Genomic DNA, 24,141 nt, shown 5'->3' with positions numbered 1-24,141 from the left:
TACAAAGGCTCCATATGTTCCTGTTTCTATGGTGCAAAGGGCATTTTGTTGTTACTTTACCCAAGCAGCTTAACAAACCCAAAGAAGTTGCCCAACGGGAGGGACAGCTGCTGCGGTTTTGCCAGCATAACTGTTTATTTCTTAAATTGATTGCATTTTAAAACTAAAGTTAGCTATCCTATAATTGTCTTTTTACATTCAGTTGCAAGCAGCTTAGTTGGAAGCTAGCTAAGCTAAAAACTTCATAAGAGCATCCAAACACCAGCAGCAGCTGTGTGGAGTGGACTACGTTAACTTTGACTGGAATTTGCTTAACAAGCAAACTCAGTTCACCTTTGGGAAAGAAAACAAAGCAGTCAATATAGTACCATCCAACATTCTGCCTTCTTTCTTTTTCTTTCCTCTCTTTCTTCCATTGATACTCCAATTTGTGCTTTTTTGGGTAACATGATGTATATCCTCGAGCTATTCAATCTGGATTAATTGACTTTTTACCTGTCATAGTTTCCTGTCTGGCAGACTAAACCATTTTGTACCTCCAAAAGGGGGCCCTGGAGTCTCCAATATGTTGGGCAGACAATACAAAACATTAATTCTCATAAATTGTTATAAACATATTTTGTTTGTATAACAAATGTATAACACCATTAATTGGAGGGCCTAATTCATTTGAAATAAAAACATAAATAAACAAAAACAAAACAGAATTTTTATGGTTCCCTTTCCCTGCTTAGGCCCTGGCTATTCAGGTCCACTTTCCCCACAATACTACACCCACGAGTACTCCTGTCCCTATTTGACAAGACTGAGTTTGGGATCTAAAAAAGGTGTTTTTTATAAGTTAATCAAATAAACAAACTTCAAAATGACCCAAAAGTTGGAATTCAGCTGAAGGACATTTGTAGGACCATAAGACCCATTTGGTATTGGAGTAGTTTAAGGTTCATTTATTTAAACTCAAATGTTTAGAATGTTAGAAAAACAAACAAAACAACAAAAAGTTTTATATGTTTTAAAATGTGAAGGTGCAGAGGGTTTTAATTTTCATTTAAGGAAAAAAAAACAACGTATTTTATTTATTCTGTTTTGCCTTGAAGCACCCTAAGGGAGGGTTGCACCCTGGGCAGAGGGCCATATCACATACATCAATAATAACTGCCAATATCTTTATGAATAATTTATTAATCCAGTAGCTTAAAGGTAAAAGCCAAGTTAAAACATGACATTGATACTTGGAAACACAACAAACAGATTTTGCAATATCAAGTCCTTTTTTAAAGTACCTTTCAGAGCGCAAAATACCCGTGGGCAATGGACTGACATGTGTTGGGACAGGTATGGTAGCAATTACATGACACACTGGGAAATATGAACAGTAATCTGAACTTTGTCTAGGCAGAAAAAAGAACAGTCTTTAGTCAACCAAACTCAGCCTGACTTTTCAAATGCAAATATTCAACCAAAAACTTACAGGTACATTTTAACACACTACTGGTTGACACGCAGGATTTTTGTGCCACATAAAGGTCCTGAAAAGATCCCGCCTCAGCTGAAGCTGGGAGGAGGAGGGTGGGTGGAGAGCTCTGGACTCAGGAGTTATTCGGACCAGAAGTGTTCACAGCAGAACCCACAGTGGATCCTCTCTTAAATAAACTGAATTAAACAACGCTTTTGAGTGGATACGTTGAAAATACGGACTTTTGGCTTAACTTTGGACCAGTTCTACATTATGAAATCTTACTTTTACAGCAGCTGTATATCTTTAGGGACACACATCCTGCAAAGCTTCTTACTCTGCTGAGATGTTCAGGGAAAATCAAGTCATTAAAAAAGGTAAGCCTGTTGTTAAAAAGATGAAGCGGAAACAAATATAGATACATCTATGCTATTATATGTGATTATGTTACATGCGTGCAGACCAAATCAGATAAGTTATTAAAACTTTTAGTAGGTTGGAAAGTTAGAGAAGTGGAGTTTTTTCCTCTGTAAGAAAAAAAAATAACATCTTGATTTAAGCAGTTACCTTTACTCAGAGGGATATAGATCTACGACATGTATAAGGTATATTAACACTGAAAAAAATCTGTTTTGAGAGAGTTTTGTCTTTTTTACCCTCACTTAGTTTCAATGATGATTCAATAAATAAAGTTCTAAAAATAAAGCGAGGACAGGAAAAGTCAGTAGGCAGTTGGGTGTCTTAGGCTTTCCTATTTTCAGTTTCATAACTTTTTCTGTTTTTTACTTTATATATCTAATTTTTAAAGGCCAGCTTTCAATATTGTACTATTACCCTAGTCTTAGACTATGGTGGTAATTTAGAGGCCTGAATCAGTGATAAACTTTTTAATAAAATTTTCCTTTAATTAATTCACATTTTTTCTTTTATTATATATATCTGTTTGTAATAACCCCGTTCTAATACTCATCTTGTTCTGATTGGCAGGGCTAAAATGTGATGGCTGCAGAAACACTGCCAGGTTGAGCAGTTCCTCTATACCAGTGCAGTGACGCCCTCTGCTGTGTGGCCAGGGAAGGTTCAGGATTGGGAAAGCCAGGATGGGGAACCTGATCAAGGAAGGGATGAACACCATCATTGTTAAGCACTATAACCACTCAGGGAAGTGGGACCGGCCTCGAGGTGTGGGCACCTGCAAGACAGTGGTTCTGCTCTTTATCTGCGTGCTCATTGTTTTGGAGAACATCACCGTTCTGCTTGCTCTCTGGAGGAACAAGCGTTTCCACAGTCGTATGTACTTGCTCATTGGCAACTTGGCGCTGTCTGACCTCCTGGCTGGTGTGGCCTATGTAGTTAACATCTTTACTTCAGGGAATAAGACGTATTACTTGACGCCGGCACAGTGGCTGGCCAGAGAGGGGAGCATGTTTGTGGCCCTCAGCGCCTCCACTTTCAGCCTTCTGGCTATTGGCATTGAGAGGCACATGACCATGGTGCGCCTGCGGCCCTGTGAAACAGCCGGTCGAGGGAGACTACTGGCTCTGCTGGCAGCCTGCTGGGTTGTATCAGTACTCCTTAGTGCCCTCCCAAGTCTAGGTTGGAACTGCCTGAAAGATCTGTCTTCCTGCTCTACAGTGTTGCCTTTGTATGCTAAGAGTTACATTGCCTTCTGCATTAGTGTATTTAGTGCACTTTTGGTTGCTATCATCATCCTCTACATCAAGATTTATCGCCTGGTGACCTCCAGCGGCCGTAGGGTGAGCAGCCGGCCCTCAGAGTGCTCTCTGGCACTTCTGCGGACAGTTGTGATTGTTCTTGGACTGTTTGTCATGTGCTGGGCCCCCTTATTCTTCCTCCTCCTGCTTGATGTTGGTTGCAGTCCGGATAAGTGCCCGGTCCTGTACGAGGTGGACTGGTTCATCGCCCTGGCCGTGCTTAACTCTGCTCTTAACCCTCTGATATATACCCTGTCCAGCAGGGAAATGAGATCAGCATTTTTTCGATTGCTGTGCTGCTCCAACACCAGTATGGAACAATCTGGGATACCTGCAGCAGGTCATCCAAACTTAGGAACAATTATTCCCACTGTGAAAAACAGCAAGTCCAGTGTGGGCGGAGGCAGTGGGGCTGGCAAATCAGCACTAAACAGAGGGAAGATTCCCATACCTGCAAACTGTGAAAATAAGAATGCAGATCCTTCTCCCACTGCAGTGATTCATACAACTGGTCCGACAGACCTGTTCTCAGCTGTGCTTGTAAAGGCAGGAGCGCTGCCATCCCTCAGCAAATTCTGAGTGTAATCACCTAAAAAATAGACTTGTATCAGACATTGTCTTTTTATTAGCCACTTTTTGTTTGTGCACTATGGCTCATGTAGCTCAGACACATACTTCAAAAAGAAGAATTTAAGATTTCCTTCTAAATCCTTTGAGTCCATTACTAACACTTACGGTTACATAACAGTGTTTGAAATCTGTCTGATTTTCTCAGTGGCATTTATAACCATGAGATACAACAGGACAGTGTATGCTGCAATTAAATCTCTTTACCATGCTAACTGAACAGGCTTCACATTTCAATTACTCTAAATAATGTGTTTGTTAGTATATTTATTTGGTTTTCATTTCCTCAAAAGTTACCAGTATTCCGATCTTTGCACTTTGACATGGTGTTTTTTTTTTTTTTTTTTTTTTTTTTTTTTAGAAAACCTCCTTTTTTGTCACTTTGAAATTCTTTATTATTTATTTTATTTGAAAAATAATCCAATATCAAATCTCTAAAATGTTAAATGTGTGGTTTTGTTATTTTCTTCGTGTAATTCTAAGTGACACTACATATTTACAGCATTCACTTTTTTGGAACTTGGAATTTGGTTTCCTGATATTTTTATGAAATAAACTGGTTACTTTCCTAAAACTTAGAGGATACTTTCCTTAAACTTAGAGGTTACATTCTGGAAATCACTAGCTATCCTCTTGGAACTTATTTACTTTCTTCATGTGGCATTTGCCAAGTCCCTATGTTTTTTTATGGGTAGTTTTTCTTTCACTTTCTTGGTTACCTAGTTACCAGGTGCTTTCCATGGAAGTACCTTGCAAGCTCAAAAAAGTAACCTCTAAATTTCAGAAAGGTTTCTGTTATTTTCTGGAGAGTAACCAGTTTCAGGTAAGTATTTTCTTGGTTTTGAGAAATTAACAAGTAAAGTTTGTTAAAGTGAACTAACCGCTGAGTTCAGGAACGTACAAGCTGTTATATAGTACTGCCAACTTTTATGGTACTTTGATTCTATTTCATACTTTCATTTTATATATTTGTTGTCCACTGTGGGAGAGAAAAATATACTGCTGGACTAGCAGCCTAATTAGGCTGTGATGTGTTTTTCGAATAAGGTTTCCTGTTCAGATAAAAATAGATCTGTAATTTCTTTAGAGTCTAATTTTTTCCCCCTGATGACGACTCTAGAGGAGAACCTGAGAAACTTAATTACTTAGGTTTTCAGCAGATGTGGGTCTTCATCTAGGAGCTTTTGGGCAAGATTTGTATAACTAATCACACTCATAAAGTAAATACTTGCTTCTCACTAGCGCACACAAAAACCACTTATGTGTCATCTAACCACTTGTCAATGAGAATGTTGGAATGGAACTATTTAAAGATAAGAGATTGTATCTGGGTGTCGTAGTGTCTGTTACAGCTGCAGTAAAAATAAAATTATATTCTCTTATCATGTTTTCAAATAGTATGTATTTACCTTTCCTATTTCTAAGCTGCCTGTGCTCATTTTAATTTATTTTTATTCGTTTGACTGTTATTTGGTGTGTAACCTCGCAACACATCGCTGTTATAGTTCTTTTATGGTGTTTATGTGTCATTTCGGTTTAAATCCTTCGGTTTAGCCTGACTGTCCACTTTTACAAAATGCACAGGGTCAAAAATCATACCTACAGATTGGGGTGTTAAGCAAAAAAAAGAAAAAAAAGTTTGAACCTTATAATATAATAAAGTCTGTGAATGTTCAATAATTAAAATTTTAAATTCAATTTTCAGTTCAGTTATTTATATAGCGCTAATCACAGCACATGTCATCTCAAGGCACTTTACAGAGATAATTCAACCAGACCATGTGGTCAGATTGGTTCATAATTTCTATCTAAGGAAAACCAGCTGCTTGGCAGCAGTCCAGCTGATATTTCTCTCCAGGATGGTGTCACAGCCAAACAGGAACAGACCAGATGAAGCCACTATGATGATATACAGGTGCTGGTCATAAAATTAGAATATCATGAAAAAGTAGATTGATTTCAGTAATTCCATTTAAAAAGTGAAACTTGTATATTATATTCATACATTACATACAAACTCATATATTTCAGATGTTTATTTTGTTTAATTTTGATGATTACAAATGACAACAAATGAAAATCTCAAATTCATCATATCAGAAAATTAGAATATTACTGAAGACCAATAAAAACAAAGGATTTATAGAAATGTTGGCCAACTGAAAAGTATGAACATGAAAAGTATGAGCATGTACAGCACTCAGTATTTAGTTGGGCCTCCTTTGGCCTGTATTACTGCAGCAATGCGGCGTGGCATGGAGTCGATCAGTCTGTGGCACTGCTCAGGTGTTATGATAGCCCAGGTTGCTCTTATAGTGGCTTTTAGCTCTTCTGAATTGTTGGGTCTGGTGTATTGCATCTTCTTCTTCACAATACCCCATAGATTTTCTATGGGGTTAAGGTCAGGAGAGTTTGCTGGCCAATTAAGAACAGGGATACCATGGTCCTTCAACCAGGTACTGGTAGCTTTGGCACTGTGTGCAGGTGCCAAGTCCTGTTGGAAAATGAAATCTGCATCTCCAAAAAGTTGGTCAGCTGCAGGAAGCATGAAGTGCTCTAAAACTTCCTGGTATGTGGCTGCGTTGACCCTGGACCTCAGAAAACACAATGGACCAACACCAGCAGATGACATGGCACCCCAAACCATCACTGACTGTGGAAACTTTACACTGGACTTCAAGCAACGTGGATGAAGTGCCTCTCTTCTTTTCCTCCAGACTCTGGGACCTTGATTTCCAAAGGAAATGCAAAATTTACTTTCATCAGAGAACATGACTTTGGACCACTCACCAGCAGTCCAGTCCTGTTTCTCTTTAGACGCTTCTGACGCTGTCTGTGGTTCAAGAGTGGCTTGACACAAGGAATGCGACAGCAGAAACCCATGTCTTTCATACGTCTGTGTGTGGTGGTTCTTGAAGCACTCACTCCAGCTGCAGTCCACTCTTTGTGAATCTCCCCCACATTTTTGAATGGGTTTTGTTTCACAATCCTCTCCAGGGTGCGGTTATCTCTCTTGCTTGTACACTTTTTTCGACCACATCTTTTCCTTCCCTTCGCCTCTCTATTAATGTGCTTGGACACTGAGCTCTGTGAACAGCCAGCCTCTTTAGCGATGACCTTTTGTGTCTTGCCCTCCTTGTGCAAGGTGTCGATGGTCGTCTTTTGGACAACTGTCAAGTCAGCAGTCTTCCCCATGATTGTGTAGCCTATAGAACTAGACTGAAAGACCATTTAAAGGCTTTTGCAGGTGGTTTGAGTTAATTAGCTGATTAGAGTGTGGCACCAGGGGCCATCAATTTTGAACCTTTTCACAATATTCTAATTTTCTGATATGATGAATTTGAGATTTTCATTTGTTGTCATTTGTAATCATCAAAATTAAACAAAATAAACATCTGAAATATATGAGTTTGTATGTAATGTATGAATATAATATACAAGTTTCACTTTTTAAATGGAATTACTGAAATCAATCTACTTTTTCATGATATTCTAATTTTATGACCAGCACCTGTAAAAGCAGAGAGAGCATAGAGTTAGAGGTTGAACTAACCCATACTGCAGAATGGGAGAATAGAGGTCAATGAAGCACAATGATGAAAAGAGGTCCCTATATCCTCCAGCAGTCTAAGCCTATATCAGCAAAACTATGGAGATAGCTCAGTATAACCTGAGCCACTCTAACTACAAGCTTTATCAAAAAGGAACATTTAAAGCATAGCCTTAAAAGTAGACAGGATGTCTGCCCCACGGACTAAAACTGGAAGTTGGTTCCACATGAGAGGAGCCTGAAAAGATCTGCCTCCCATTCTACTTAAGGGAGCACAAGTAAACATGCAGATTGAGAGTGAAGTTATCTGTTAGGAATATAAGGAACAATCAGATCTCTGGTAAAAGACAAAGCTTGGCCATTTAAGGCTTTATACGTAAGAAAGAGGATTAAAAATTTTATTCTTGATTTAAAAGGAAGCAAAGGACGTTAAGCTGGGATAGCAGAAATATGATCTTTTTAATTTTAATCAGGCTGCATCATTGTAGATCAGCTGGAGGCTTTTAACTACAGTGTGTGGACTTCCTGATAGTGAAGTATTAAAATAGTCCAGCTTTGATAGGGGGGGGGGTCATAGTTCTGTTAGCCTGATGTTATGTTATTCTACAGGTTTAATGGTATGCTTTTTTATGCATTGTTTTGTGTGAGTTTGGAACCTTACTATATTGAAACATCCCATTGTAACGGTTGCTTTCAGGGAAATTTTGAAAAATGTTGTTTTAATCCTCCACACAAAGTAATGCACTGGTAATTGACAGTGAAATGTCCCCAGCTTAACTTCTTTAAGTGCTGATATTGTGGCTAGATACATTTGTCTTTTTTATCTGCATTATTTGTCCTTTGTGACAAAGATTGTGATTAGCCAGGGCTACTTTACAAATCCTCTCCATTTATGGTGGCGTAAAGTTGTTTAACTTTGGACGGTGATTATAGTGTTGACAAGGTCTCCTTGCATTACCAGCACAGGCCTCAATGGTAAATTTAGTGTTCCATCAGGACGATAATAGCAAACCTTGATGAACTTTTTATTAATGTTTGAAAGTGAAATCCATGCTAAGAAAACTTTCTAGCGTCACTGAAGTAGGCCTGCAGTTACTGTACTCTGCAATGCATATATGCATATCTGTGGAGTTATATATATATTGTATATCTTTTGAGGCAGAGGCTTTATTCACAATTTTGACCCTGTGTAGGTTAGTAATAGACCACAGTTAACTACAATTTTTGGAGCCAATTCATTAATAAAAAGAACAAAAAAACAAATTTTATAATTGCAACATTAAGGCCATCAATTAATAGGACTGCAACTAAATTGCTCACTTGTGCTATTGATTTTAGATTTTACTAATATGGTCTTATAAAGGCTTTCACCATGCATCAATCATTTATATCATTATAGAAATAATTCAGCTGGTCAGTTTATTAATTGCTTTTCACAAAGGAGACAGAAAAGCTCCTCAGATTTCACCTTCTGCACTCCTTTATGAAAAATCCTAATGTAAAACTGATTGATGCTCTCATTTTGCCTTTCATTGCCAGACTGGGGTCAGACATGAATAAATAATGCAAAGAAATTCCTGATATTATTACTGGCAGTTTCCAGACACTCAGGTCACTTATCAATTAGTAATGAAAGGAATATTGCATGAAACTGCTAGAAGAAATATGTTCTGTCAAGGATTGAATGCATTTGAGCTCATTCACAAGTTAAATGATCTACCGACGTGGCAAGACATTTGGAAAAGGGCACCACATAAAGGAAAATCCACTGGAAGATTATTTTCTTTTACTAAAATTCCTCAAAAAAAAAAAAAAAAAAAAAATCAACCTGCCTTACTGAGGATTGGTTTAAACCAAGCTGATCAGAGAGCTGATTATAGCCTAGTGTAATACACAAAGCACAGTGTGCCTTGAAGATCAGACAGGAGCTGACAGACTGGCATTTTATACTCACCTCCACTAAAGGATGTGTCTCAGCTCTGCACCTCCGGTTCTGTTGAAAAATGACAGCGAGGACGCAACACCAGCAGAGCATTTCCAGCTTAAAGGTCACTGACTTCTTCTTGTCAGAAATGTTTGAACGCTCTTCCATGAATTAGCCAGGGAGGATGGTGGCCTCATGTCATGCCAAGCATTTGAAAATGCCAAAACGTTGAGCAGAAGTGCAATTCATAGTGAGTAAATCTATCACTTCTTGCTTTCTTTTATCACTTTGCTTCCTGACTGCCACAAAAAAGTAAAATAATCTCTTTATTGATAACTTAAAATATCTTATATCTTAAACAATAAAAGCTAAATAAGCACCTAAAGTTTGGACAAGTGTCCAATCATCAGTTTTAATTTCTTATATCGAACATATTTCAGAATAGACATGTCACAGAAAACATAATGTAATATGTTTTGTTTTTATCTAAATGATTGATCTTTACTAAGGTGGCATTAGAAAACAAAACATCCAACCAGCCATCTATTAACCCTTTGCGTATCCACGATCGGCTTCTAAAGGTAACAGCTCAAAAGAGAAAGAAAGGATCCTACTCATTAACACAATCCAGCCCCTAATTAAATAATAACCCTAATTTATTCCCAGGTCAAGAGGGAATGTGACCTGAGAAAAGCAACAGTGGGACATATCTGGAAAACGTCCTGAGGGAATTTCCCAGGCAGTATCCAATACCTGGGCCAACTCAACTGACTTCCTTCGATGAAGAGGGGCAGCAGATGGGGACCCGATTAATCTAACCATCTTACTACCAAAACGATAGCTGACCTCTGCTAGAAAAAAGGCTGTCTCCTAGTGAATCAGCAGTGCAGTGTTCTTAATGTTGAAAAGCAATGCCACAGATTTATAGGAGCTGAGCATATAGTCATCAATTAACCAGTTCACAAAAACAAAATAAGTAAAAATCACATTATTTATTGATTGCAGCACACAAAATAATAACCAGTCTAATATGAAATATATTAACATGAAAGAAATAAACCTGAAGGGTCAAGACCTCATCCTTGAACAACCTGTCAAAAATAAGAAAAACATAAGATTTAGTGTATCAGAAAGTTAGAATATTATATATCATATATTTTAATAAAAGCTTTTCATGTAAAGATAAAAACAGAGATATAATGGCCTACTAAAACCCGTGAAAGACTGATGACTTGACACCTGTCTTGAAGACATTTCTTTGCTTACTCTTTCATAAGGATAGTAAGCAATAAAAGGTCTTTGCTAAATATGGTAATTGTTCATAATGCTTTATCAATGGATTTTGATAAAAAGTTGGAAAGGTCAACCCTGTAGCAACAGGAATATTGATAGCCTTGTGAAGATTATCGAGCAAAATCCACGCAAACATTTAGGGGAGGTTCACAGGGATTGGACTGAATCCGAGTTAACTTCACTGTGAACAGGTGAATGCCATTATATGAAGATAAATCCTTCACATAAGCTACAAATGATGCATTCCACTCAGGAAAATACAGAAAATGTCATACCTGGGCTAAACAGAAAAAAGCACTGGATTATTTCTCACTGCTCCATTTTTCTTTTCATATGAAAATGAAGTTCCCATTTCACCAGAATCTCAAGGTCCCAGAATCTGGAGAGGCAAACAATCCACACTCTGCTGGTGTTGGTCCACAGTCAAGGAAGTCATCTATACGGACATTTTAGACCACCTCATGCTTCCTTCTGCTGACAAGCTTTATGGAGATAGTAATTTAAATTAGCAAATTACGAATTAGTTTAGAGAATATATTGTTATTTCAAAGGGGAAGTTAGAAACATCAAAGCCCAAACCCAGCTGAAAACCCTTTCAAAGGAACCAAAGCTCCCATTACCCCCAGCAGAACCAGAGGCTGACCGCCTTCCTATCACACTGCATTGATGTAGTATAAAGCAAAGGAGGCTCAACCAGGTATTGACTGCATAGAAATAGATGGGTTGTTTTCAGACTAACATTTAAATTTTTTATTGATCCTATTTAAATAATAAAAATTTTCTGAGACGCTGAATTGTTATATCTTTTTTAGCTATATGCTATAATCATTAATATTACAACGTATAAAAGCCTTAATATTTCACTATCTGTGTAATGAATCTTAATAATGTATAAGTTTTCATTTCTTTTAAATAAGGGAGAAAAATATCAAACTTTTTTCACATTCTAATTTTTTTGTATGCACCTGTATATAACCTCACATTTCTGTTTGCAGAGACAAGACTAAAAGTTGCAGGTTATTACATTAATTATACTTATTTATCAGTATGTAATGAGGGTAAATAAAATAGAATAATATATTTTGGTAATTTTTGATTTGACAGTAAAAAGGAAATTAATAAGTTGTTGGTATCTACTGATGTGCAGATGAGATGAGGCATTTAAAAAACTTTTCACAAACAAATTATTTAGGTAGCAAAAGCCAGTAATAAGACTTTTAATAAAGATATGATAGAAATGATGAACACTTGACTTCCCTGGTTGGTGAACTTCAGTTTTATCCTGTCAAAAATGTCTGTTTTTGTAAATACTTGGTTATTAAGAGATGAAGATCTATCTATTTCGGATAGGTTGATCTTTTAGGGTCTGGTACCCGTCTGTAGGGGTTAATAAGTATGGAGCAGATTACACCCTGGGAAGGTCATCAAAGAGCAAACAAGGCAAACAATCACACTTCCAGTGAACTCACGACTAAAATCTGACCTGTTGGAGATAGAAAAAGAAACTGCAAAGCATTCCCCAGATGCAAACATTACATTGGTTCTGAAAGAAGTGTGATATATCGCTTCTAGTCTTAATTACTGTATATAACATTCTCTGTGGTTTTCCTTGCTTTTATTGTATTTTGAAGGGTGCAGTTTTGCCTGTTGTATTTTCATCCTCTAAAGTTTCAGCTCTCTGAAGGAACATCACTCAATTATCAATAATCATCCTCTCCAGATCTCATGAACTCCAGTTTCCCGGAAGCATTTTTTATAATTCTGGTTGCCTCGAAAGAGCAAGCCATCAGGATGCTAACTCTGTCCTGTTGTGTTTTTGCGAATCTAAATAAATTTTAAATTTTAGCTAAGTCAAGATATGGTTTCTCAAAAAAAAAAAAAAAAAAATCACATCATTTGAGTAATTATCAAAAATACTGATCAAAGCATCTTCCCTCCGGATCCTTAAGAGATGATCCATGCCATACTAGAAAACATTTTATCATATTCATCGACATCTTTGGATCACACCCTTATCTAGGCAGAACTGGATACAGATCATTAACACAGTGAATCAGAACCACATATCCACTCTATAGATGCTGAAAATGTTGAGCTAGAACTGGTGAGTGTCATAATCAGTTTTTTCTCTAGCCATTGAGATGGACATTTCATCACATTACCCGGCCTCATGGGCGCAATATTCTAACTTTCTTCAAAGATATGTTTTTTTTATTTATAAGAAAAGGGTATACAATACATGTCACTAATTTCAAAATGATTGAAACAAAATAAAATAGATCCATTATTTTGTTGAAAATAATTTAACGCCTTTATGTCGATGTGAGGAAGAAATCTACATGTAAAACCCTCTTAAAATTATGTATTCTGCCCAGTTCAAAACTGTTCAAGACCTGTGGTTAGCTCTGAATGTTTATAGAGAAAAGATTTAATTATATAAGAGAACATTTGACTTATCAAAGCATTGAAGATACAGTTTGGGTGAACAATACTCTAATGTAAAATAGCCTAATTTTGTACTGAAGTACAGGAGCTAGTAAACAAAAACACAGAGTGAGACAACATAGGTATAATCTCTACCCAGTGGCGGTTCTAGATCAAATGTTCCAGGGGGGCAAGGGGGGGCCAGTGTGTTTTCAACAACAAAAAGGCCAAGGGTTTCCAATACATTAAGACAGCTACATGAAGTGAAATTTCAATTAGGTTTAATTACATTTCTAGGTTTTCCAACTGAAAATATTTATTTTTAGCTTCAAAATATTCATTTGGATCATCCGTAATATCAAAATAAAAATCCCTTAGTATAGCAAAAAAGCAACTCAAAAAATTGTAGCTATATAAATATCTAAAAGATAAAATAAAGCTATTATTTGAAATATTAGGTCAATATACATTCATAATTTAGGAACTTTACATATTTTTTTACTTACTATAGATAAGAATGACAGTTTTCTATAAAATCAAATTTAGAACTCAAGGAAAACTAATAAATACAGCTGTAAAAATTAGAGTTTGTTATTGAAAAAAAAACATTCAGCAGATGAAAACTAGGATCCTGTCTCAATTCCAATGAAGCTATCACCTTATTGTTTTTAAATACTTAATAAAACAGATTTTTTTTCACAAAAAAAAAAAAAAATAGATCGAAATGACCTATCAGTAACCATGTCTGTTCCAGGACAAATCATCTATAAAATTTCTTTAAGTATTATGTCTTCGATACAGGAGCCATAACAGGGGCCAGGACATGATCTACAGGGGCACTGGTCCCCGTTGGCCTCTGTCTAGGTTCGCCCATGAGTCTACTGCATTGATAATTATCCCACTTACGGCTAATGCTATATCAGTAGGTGCCTTTGTGAAATGGCTGTTTTAACACAAGCTAAAGACATTGTATAAAAGCAGCTGCTGTTGTGCTTTATCTTCCACTCATTAACAGCAGGTATTTTTTTGTGCCGTGAGCTCAGAGTGAGTGGATTAGTTTACAATGAAACACAGAACGTTTTTTTAATATTGCTTTGAGCTTGTTTTTCTTTTGACACCACCTGATGCTTGGATTGAAATAGAGACATTGTTCATTAAAATCAAAGAGGGGGAAAACTTCAACAAATTCAAACACTAAATAGTAATGGTTTATTTTTTTTCTCTTTTATATCTATATGGTTATGTTTATAAAAAGAAGATAAATCTTAAAGTATCTAAGCTTATATTCCTAATTGACTTAACATTTTACTTTTTGACACAAACTCAATTCTTTTTAATCACCTGAAGAGAACAAAAGATGGCCCGTGCACTAACTGGATCAAAAACCTTAATAAATCATGTTAACTAAAGAGCCATCACCAGTCCTCTTTGAGGATTTAGACATGGTGGATTTGTGTCTTTCTTTGTGCACAATGGCCATTTGCATAAGACTAATGCGAACACAACAGAGGACAAGAGAATCACATCCCTGCCCGTCAAACTGATCCTGGTTTTAAACGGCTGTGGGCTGGGTAAATTGCACATGCACTCGTGTGTGTCCTTTTTTTGTGTCATGTTTTTTTTTTTTTTTTTTTGCACACAGCCACGTTTTAGCCATGTGTCTTTGAGCAGCAGAACAAAGAATCCATCTGGTCTGAGGCATTGAATGTGCCAGTATGAGACTCTCTTGCTGTTCTCAGGTCCCTTTCTAATGCAGCTTGGAGGTGGAATGAGAGCGGGCCGAGAGCGGCGAGGGGTCTCATTTGATTTGTGTGCTCATACTGAGTGCCAGTGAGTTGAGGCTAACCCCCTCTTCTACAGTAAAACCGAGTAGTGCTACTATCAACCGAGGAGACGGACTCATTCATTCTTCCTGCCTTCACCTGCACTGCACTCTGGTTTAATGTAGTGTAATTACACATGGAACAAAGAAAGCGAAGAGCCGGGCAGACTTTGGTGATAAGCTCTCCAGGATCAGAGGGCTTTATCCAGGGAGCAGCTGGGAAGAAGCTGGGGGAGCTGAGCCAAAGGTCACTTTGTGGGTGTATGTCTGAGGGAGGAAGCTAAGATTTGGGTTTTCCTCCCTGAATTCCCCTTAAATCCTCCCAAGCATTACATTTCCCATCAAACAAGGATCCATTTCAAGAAAATGAGGGGTTATAAAATTCTGTAATATTTTGTGCTTGTAAAAGAGTTTTTAGGTTATGATACTGAAAAATATCAGTAGGAAAAATCAAACCAAAAAAAACATTTTTTCCAGAACATATCAGTCAAAATTTTGTTTTTAAACCAGGCAAATTAAGAAAGTGTATCTTTTTATAACAAAGACAGTTTGTGCATTTAAATAATAATTTTCTAAGCTCTGTGTTGGGTTTATATATATAATTTTTACCCAGTATTATACATCCAAGAAACCACCTTCAGATGGTCTCTAATTTGAATTTAGGGTCTACATGTGTGTAATTTCATGTTATAAGACTGGTCATTGAAGTTCTATTAGACAACATAACTGAACAAATGGCACCAAGAAAGATAAAGGAACTCATAAAACAGGACAGGGATACAGTTGTGGAGGTGCTGAAGAAAGAAACAATATGGAAAGATTTAAGTATTTCACCTAAAACTGTTCATAAAATGTTTTTGAAAACAGAAACAGAGTATCTGAAAACCTATCCTATCAAAACATTACCATTCATCTAAAGTAAAAAGTGAGGAAAAGAGCTCATTACTCAGAGCTTAAGGTCACTCTGGAGGAGCTGCAGAGCTCCACAGTACAGGAGGATATGTTAAATTACCATAAGTAACCTCAATAAGAAATATTGGCTAGAAGGAAGTTAGTGTTGAAAGCCACGATTGGTCACTTTTGTGATTTGCTATTAACATTTTTGGCCTACATTTGCCAATAAAAAAAAAAACATTGAATTAATACACCTGAATTACTTTGCAATGCAAGCGCTATTGTTAAAGTGAGTGGTGGTTTTACAGAGATAGTTCTACAAAGGATCAACTCAAGGGGTATTATTAAAAAATGTTTTCTATCATTTTCACTTTACAACTGTATGTCATTTGCCTGCAAAGAACCTTTGGTCATGACTTTCTCAAAGTGGCCCATATGAAGGGGAGAGAGGAGGACAAATAAAGCATGAGTAAGCCCATTTGTAGTTTTCTACAAGCCACATGGTCCATTCAGCACCTGTAGAAAATGATGTTTTTTCTTAAAGTCATATTGATTGTTTTTTATGGCCTACATGCAAAGTTGATACAAAATATGCTATGGAAAACTAACACACTGCACATTACACTTTTCACACCATACTCACATTAAACCACAGAGGCGAGTCTAATGCTGCAACTAAACTTTCCATAATCAGAGACAAGAAAGCTTTTTAGAGTTGATTAGTCAAATAATGAATCTAAATTCAGGCAGATGCATCCTACACATTTTCTATTTTTAATCGTAAATATGACAAAATCAAGTATAATTTTCCTCCAAATGCGCAAGTATGTTGATATTGAGTGAAAGCATTTCACAGATACTTCATAAACAAGGAGGTAACTTGTGTTTGTGTTTCTGAACCAGATTCTCTCTTTTCATGTTAAAAACAACCTAAATAATTAAGAATATCAATTAGAAATCCTGCATGTCAGCAGAAATTAACAGATAGGTGGCAGGAGTGGATAGGCAATCTTTTTCAGACTCTCCCCACACTCGAATTCCCCTTAAAACAGCAGCTGCTTCTCTCTCCAACCCCTCTCTGATTGCAGCTCTCTGGCAGGGGCCTGACGGCATGCACACACCTGCTTACTCTGACCTCCAATCTATCTCTTCCATGCTTGCCTGCCACAACTGTAGGGATTAACATGTCTGGGGATGGCGGGGGATGAATGAGGGGGAGGACGGCAGCCTCCAGTCTGACACATATGTCCGAGCCCTCACTTGTGGCGCTGAAAGACTGTGCACAGCTGGCTAATTCCCTGCATCTGAGCCTGCATAATGCCTGAAAATGGAGAAACTGGAGGTGGGGAAACCCGTGAATCAATTACATTTGGAATTGATGACTTTTTTTAGTTGACAACTCAGTTGAGCTGTGATCTAATTCAATAGTTACAGACTAAACTACGGATAGAAAATAGTGAGACAAACAGTTGTTTATAGTTACTTATTCCTTTACCATCAACCATTAGACTGTTTCAAATATGACTGGTTTACATTACTGGTCATCAGATCAGCCAATAAGAAAACAGACACCCAGGAAGACAGCCATGGAATCAAAATTCTGAAACTCCTGAAACAAAAATCAAAATCACTTTTCCAAGTAATTTTTTTTTTTTTATGATTCTACTGTTAGCAGCTCCTATAGCTATGTAAGTAGTTTCGATTGTCTATGATTTTAGTATTAAGGATCCGTTAACAGGTTATGAACAATGAGCCTCTCACCTGCAGCCGAGAGTTTTTGGTATATTCATTTAGCATAAATCTGAATTAGTCCTGGAGGGTGAAGCTAACGGAAAGTCATACAGGAACCAAAATCGAAATAAATTTTAACCATCTGTAAGAAATTCCAATCTAAAGATAGATGAAGAATTTTGCACAAATGACACTTCGTGTATGATCCTTTAAGTCAAATGACACTTCGTGTATGATCCTTTAAGTCATTGTGATGGTTCCATTCCTGGTTTATTTACCCTGAAGTTAAGCATGCCTGCGGGAAATGGAGGCAGGGAAAAAAAAAAAATCTAATATTTGTACAAACCAATACTGCTTTAGTTTCATATCAGCAAGAAAATATCAGATATTTTCCATTTTTAGTGTTGGCATCCTACCATCAACATCTATTTAATTTGTACATTTTCAACAGTACAAATACTCACCAAATGAAATTAAAAATAATTAAAAAATAATCTGCTGTGATGATTCAGAGACTCAAACAGTAACAAGAAAATAAAAGCCTAGTTTGGTCTTGGCCCATTTCGGACTAGCTGCTAGCTTTACACATTTAAGGTAATCTTGATGAGTTGGCATTCTCTGACAGAGGTAAGTAAACTGTGTACACTTTTAACAGAACCATATTTAAAAATCTTAAAACATTTTCTTTATTTCTGTGAATCAAGAGTTTTTAAAAAGATGTGCCCATAGATAAAATGTAAAAATTATGCCATTTTGAAAATGTGATGAGCCAGAATATTCCTGCTTTTGTTTCTTCCATCCATCCATCCATCCATCCATCCATCGCCACTTATCCATCAGTGGGACAGCGGGCTGGTGCTCCAGTAGTCTATGGGCAAAATGCAGGGTACACCACCAACAAGTCACCAATTCATCACAGGCCTACACAGACATGCCACCATGGAGTCACACAATCTTGTCTCTCTTTGTGGAACCTTTTCATTTACTTGCATTAATTTCTAACCCATTTCTACAGCCTTACCCTTACCCTAAACTTAACCATTAAGGGTTCATTCTCAACCTTAACACCAAAATAAACATATTTTACACCTTAAACCTGGAAATGACCCCTGACCCCAACAGGAAATACACTCATGTGGTCAAGGCATCAGGCCCCGCAAGGAGCAGTTGGTGCCTTTAATGCCCTTTTTGTTTTTTTTTTGTTTTTTTTTAGAAAATGGGCCCCACAATGTATCAAATGCAATAAAATGTACACTACTTTAGAGATGCCAATCAACTCAATGGACTCATTTGGACTGTGGCAGGAAGGCAGGGTACCCAAAGAGAACCCACACTTTTATGGGCGATGCAAACATTCCATACCATTTTCTTCCTCTTTATCCGGGGCCAGGTCATGGAGGCAGCAGTCTAAGCAGAAATGCCCAGACTTCCCGATGAGGCGACACCAGGCCAGCTCATAGACATAGTCCCTCCAACGTGTGCTGGGCCTTCCATGAGGCCTCCTCCCGGAACATTTCCTGAGGGAGCCGACCAGGAGGCATCAGATACCTTTCGACATGATGGAGCAATGACTCTACTCCGAGGTCCTCACGGGTAACTGAGCTCCTCACCCAATCTCGAAAGTTGCGCCAAGCCACCCTGAGAAGGAAAGTCATTTCGGCCTCTTGTAATCGCGAACTTGCCCTTTCGGGTATTACTCAGGTCTCATGACCATAGGTGAGGTTGGAAACGTAGCTCGATTAGTAAATCGAGGTCTTTGCCCCCCGACTCAGCTCCCTCTTGACTGCAGACGCCACAACAACATTGATCTCACACTCCATCTGTCCCTCACTTGTGAACAAGACCCCGAGATACTTGATTGGTTGTGCATGTGCGTTGTTTTTTTTTAAGTGGAGAAGGCGGGTCTTTTCAAGAATTCGTGAAAATCCTCCACAAAACCTTTAAAATCATATCTGGTTGCCAAACATCTTTTAACAGAGTTAGCTCTGGTGTTTAAGGGGAACTCAGACAGCTGTAAAGCTTTACTCTAGGTCCCATGACTTATTTGGCGACAGATCCAATCCTCTCAACTTACAGTGGTGAGTCCTTATCCATATCCAAAGGTACCTGAAATTGTAACCTCAATCACTCATTGTATTAAGTCTGTAGAAATAAAAGTAACCAGAACATTTTTAACTGTTTAAGAGAATTCGGAACAAAAAGGCTGAAACTAAAAGACCTACATGGAATTTATTTCTTACACCTGCAATCATCCAAGGTATGCATCATATCACCTAGGTGAAGAAACATGTGAAGCTGCTGAGTTAAGATTTTTTTTTTTTTTTTTTTTTTATAGTCTATTTTATCATAAATCTTTTGTGTTTTCATATAATGCTTTACGGCTCAGAGGTGATCACAGGTGTTCATTCTTCCAATCTTATCTGGTGGATTACCAGCTGCCATCGCTTGATAATCGCTGGCAGCCGCCAGGTCTTGCATCCCAACACCCATCCTAACTCTGAACACACAGGCAATGATGCACAGATACTACAGTAGGGTACAAAATCCACAGTTTAAATCCAGACAGTCTTGGGCTAAGTTTCAAAAATGCAGTTTGTAAAAAACTAAAACAGAAATATAAACATAAAATGATTAAAATACACAGGAAAGGTTTCAGTGTGATATAAACGAGCTAAAAGAAAAGTCAAAGCAGTCACACTAAGAGCTTGACAAAAGCAGAGGAATATGAGCATACACTTGTTTGATTTTTACATGCAGCATTGCTGCTGTCGTTATTATTCATATCCCTCCCCAGGGAGGCTTGTATGAAAAATGGGACTGTATCAGCCCCCACCCTGTATGTCACCATCTCACTCTTCCTCTCTCTCTCTCTCTCTCTCTCTAACAGACACTTGTTTTGGAGTCTTGTTGAGGAAGTAAAGCCAGGCTGCTCCTCCCCTCCTTCCCTCTTCTTGCTGGTTTGCCCCCCTCCTCCTTTTTTTTTTCTCTTCCTTCACTTTTTCTCCCCAACAAAGAGTGATCCAGCTCGTCTCCTTTCCGTCACGTGGGTAATCAGCCTCTGCTATTTCATTTGGCTCAGTAATGAAAGCAATCCCAGTGCTTTTCACAGCAGCGCAGCCCAAATAATGAGCGCTGCCTTCCCCTCCTCTCCCCTCCTTCTCAGCCACACCTCACCCCCCATCCTCACCCTCTTCCTCCCAACCCTGCTGTTAATGGATGAAGAAAAGCAAATGTGACTGTGTGTGTGTGTGTGTGCACGGGTATGTGAAGCACGCAATCCTTCCAAGTCCTTTGTGCCTATTTTTCCCCTCACTGGGCTGTAAAGGAGTATTGTATAAAATCTGATCAACAAAGCTCTTAAACAATTTGAAAAATGTTTCCCTTTTTAAATGAATCCAGCAGTTAAATTTCCAGCCTATATTACATGTGACCTGATTATAGCTCTCTCTGCTGTAACCATTCAGACTGCACGTCTGTAAAATAACTTTGTTTTCCTAATGAGATAATACCGTGCTTCATGTTGCTTATAGTGAATTTACAGTAAATCACACAATCTGATTTCCTTCAGACTGTATGAGTTAATTTTATCAATATTTTAGTTTGAATTATAAGGAACATTAAAGAGAGAAAAAGAACTGAAAAAATGATAAGCTGCTTATCAATGATTTGCAAAATATAAAATAGAAAACTATTGCTTGAATGGATCAAACTTAAGTCAAAAAAAGGCTCAGCCAGTATCAGCTGCTGGGTTATCAGAGAAATTATTAGCTGCTTGCATTCAAAAAAGTGAACCAGTGTTCTACTTTATTTTAATTTAAAACGCTGTTTGCTGGAAAACAAATCATTGGTCTGTGCAATCTTTCCACAGTCATTAAAGACATAACAGGAACTGAAATGTCAATTACACAATTAGTTTCCCTTTGGGACATCAAATCTCAAGTGTTACTTGGTTATTTAAAAAAACAATAATGTCATGTTTACTAGAAAAAAATAATTTAACCCCAATAGCACATTGAACTACAGCCCTGGTTCATTACATGAGTGTATAGGTACTGCAGCAGTTGAAATAATCATGTAAAGTCAAACCATCAGCAATAAATCCCTTTGTTCATGAGCAATTTGAGATTGACATAAAAGAGATGCAACATTTGTGTAGTGGCATGTGAATTGATTTTTTTTCCCCCATTTTGGGTCTAAACCTGTGAACAGCTCATCAGATAACTCTTAAATATGACATTCGATCTACAGTACACATTAAAGCACAGTGGATCAGTTACCAGGATAGAAAAAATGTTTTTTATACTATGGTGCAAAGCCAGTTGTTGAGATTCCAGGAATCAAAAAGCTTGATTAAATCATAACACTTCAGGATGTCATATTGCCTTATGCTGAAGCGAAATGTGGTTCAAATATGAGTTTCTCAATATTGAGCATCAACCTGACTAACAAGATTGTTTTGAAGTAGCCAGGAATATTAACTATTGGATGACATCAAAAGCATCAGAAATGGAGTAAATTTGCGGAATGCCAGAAACTCGACTCATGTCAAAGATGTTAAGCAGATCTCAAAATCTTTTATGATACACAGTATACTTGATTTATTTATTTTTTTGCATCCTGATTGGGCTTTAAATATCCGTCGTTTATAAGGCATGAGTGATTATGGACACAAGAGTCTTTCTTTAAGAACACTGAGCTTAAGCTATTAAACTTATAACTGTACATCAGTTTAACATCTTAGAGCAAAGCTCAAAAGGGCATCCAAAGACACACCGACTTCACAGAAAAATGTGAGCAAAGGATGCAACCCTCATAAGAAAAAAACTGCTTATGGCTTTTGTTACACCAAAATCTGTTTTTAAACCAAATAAATAAATAAATCAAGAGCTGTAAATCAAATTTCTAAGCACATTTTTTTTTTCTTTTTTACTGAGTGCCTCTAAGGAGCCATCACTAGCAACACATGGGCACAGAGAGCTAAGATAATTTATAGGCGACAGGCTAAACTTCACAAGTACAGATATTTTTATGTTATCAGTCTGTGGAATTCTGACTAAACAATGTTAAAGCAACCATTAACCGGCTGGTAGAAAACCAATCAATGAATGGAAAATTTGAAGATGAACCAGACAGAATACAGCTAAATCAGAGCTTGATTAAAAAGTCTCCCACACACATTGCAGCATGTGTTGCATTTGGAGCTGAATGCAAACAGCCAGGGAAAAGACAGATGTGGTAAAATTCATAAAAATCTGCTCTACTGATATTGACCTTTTTAATATGAAAATGAGGCGGGCCATGTGTACAACTGGACTGCAAAACTTTTTCCAACCAACCTCAAATAGTTTCTCAGCAATAAATTCTCATGGAGAATTAAACTATCCATTACAGAGAGCAGTAAATGGTAAATGGCATGTACTTATATAGCGCCTTTATTCAAGTTAGGAGACTTGACCAAGGCGCATACACTACATTCATTCACCCATTCACGCACACACACACACTGATGGTGGCAAGCTACATTGTAGCCACAGCTGTCCTGGGGCTCACTGACAGTAGCGGGGCTGCCGTACACTGGCGCCACCGGGCCCTCTGACCACCATCAGTAGACAATGCAGGTAAATAGCAAATGTCTGCCATAGAAATATATTCAACGACTACTATGCTGCAAGGGTCAACTATCGTTATTCCTCTCTGGAGTGCCTTCAGCTTATTGGCCAAGACCAAATCTCTATACCGTTAATGTATTTTTAATTGCCATCAAAATAGGTAAAAGCCTCCAACTCTAAGTTTAAGTTTTTACATAGAAATATTATGATTCATTATTTTTCCCCTTTCATTTTTGTGGTTTATAAAAATGCAACTCGCTTAAAACTATTTTTTTTTGTTTGATTTTACAACATAAACACCACAAACTTTCCTATTTGACACCAACGGCTTCATAACACTGCTTTGGGGAGCCAAAATGCACCATCTGTACATTTTTATCTTTATCTCAAAGCAAAGGAGTGTAAGCAAATATATTCTGCGACTCAGTTGTTCTGTTACAGACAAAGCAAGAATTGTCGTTCTGAAGAGGTGCTTGAATCAGCTAATGATTTTTTCTTTTTTTTAACCCCTAATTTCTAACCCAACTGTTTGGTAAAAAAAAAAAACTGAAGGTCCCCTGATTTTATCTAACCCATCACTTCGCCTTCATTTCTTCTTTTCTTTTATCCTCCTGTTATATATTCTGGTTATGCAACTATGCATTACAAACTTCATTAGTGTGTTAAAAATCTTTTCTAATAATAAAAAAACCCAAAAATGTTTTGCATTTCGATTATGTCATTGATAGTTGTTTAAAATAGATGTAGAGCAAGAAGACATCAATGACAACTCTTGGTTTTCTCAAATTCATAATTTTTCATACTTTGTTTCAAATGCAGATAAAACTTCACTTCAGCAGGTAAAAAAGTTACCACCATAATGTAGCAACCATGGATAAGGAAACAATGACTTCAATACAATGGTGTGCTTAATTAGTATAGAAAGAATTTTCCTTAAAACTAGTTTAACCTAAAAATACTGCAGCAAGACAGCTGACATTTAAACCCACTCCAGAAGGCAAGAATCGAGTACAGCTTACATCTAACATCCACCCGTGTGATGAGTTGGCAGACAAAAATCTGTAGGAAGTGAGAAAAGGACTGAAAACACTGCCAA

At 37.4% G+C, this 24,141-nt stretch overlaps 1 protein-coding gene across 1 annotated transcript; it reads left to right on the top strand.

The window, feature by feature from the left end:
- The first annotated feature begins 1,539 nt into the window (after positions 1-1,539).
- Positions 1,540-5,185, top strand: s1pr3a (sphingosine-1-phosphate receptor 3a). Its single transcript, XM_038301718.1, has 2 exons — positions 1,540-1,833; positions 2,444-5,185. The coding sequence occupies exon 2, from the start codon at positions 2,557-2,559 to the stop codon at positions 3,748-3,750; it is 1,194 nt and encodes a 397-aa protein (XP_038157646.1). The 5' UTR covers positions 1,540-1,833; positions 2,444-2,556; the 3' UTR covers positions 3,751-5,185.
- Positions 5,186-24,141: the final 18,956 nt, after the last annotated feature.

The sequence above is a fragment of the Cyprinodon tularosa genome, unplaced genomic scaffold (genome assembly GCF_016077235.1).
Source record: "Cyprinodon tularosa strain WSP-4 unplaced genomic scaffold, ASM1607723v1 ctg473, whole genome shotgun sequence".
NCBI lineage: Eukaryota > Metazoa > Chordata > Actinopteri > Cyprinodontiformes > Cyprinodontidae > Cyprinodon > Cyprinodon tularosa.
The sequence above is the reverse complement of the archived record's forward strand: the minus strand, read 5'-3'. Positions and strand labels throughout refer to the sequence as shown.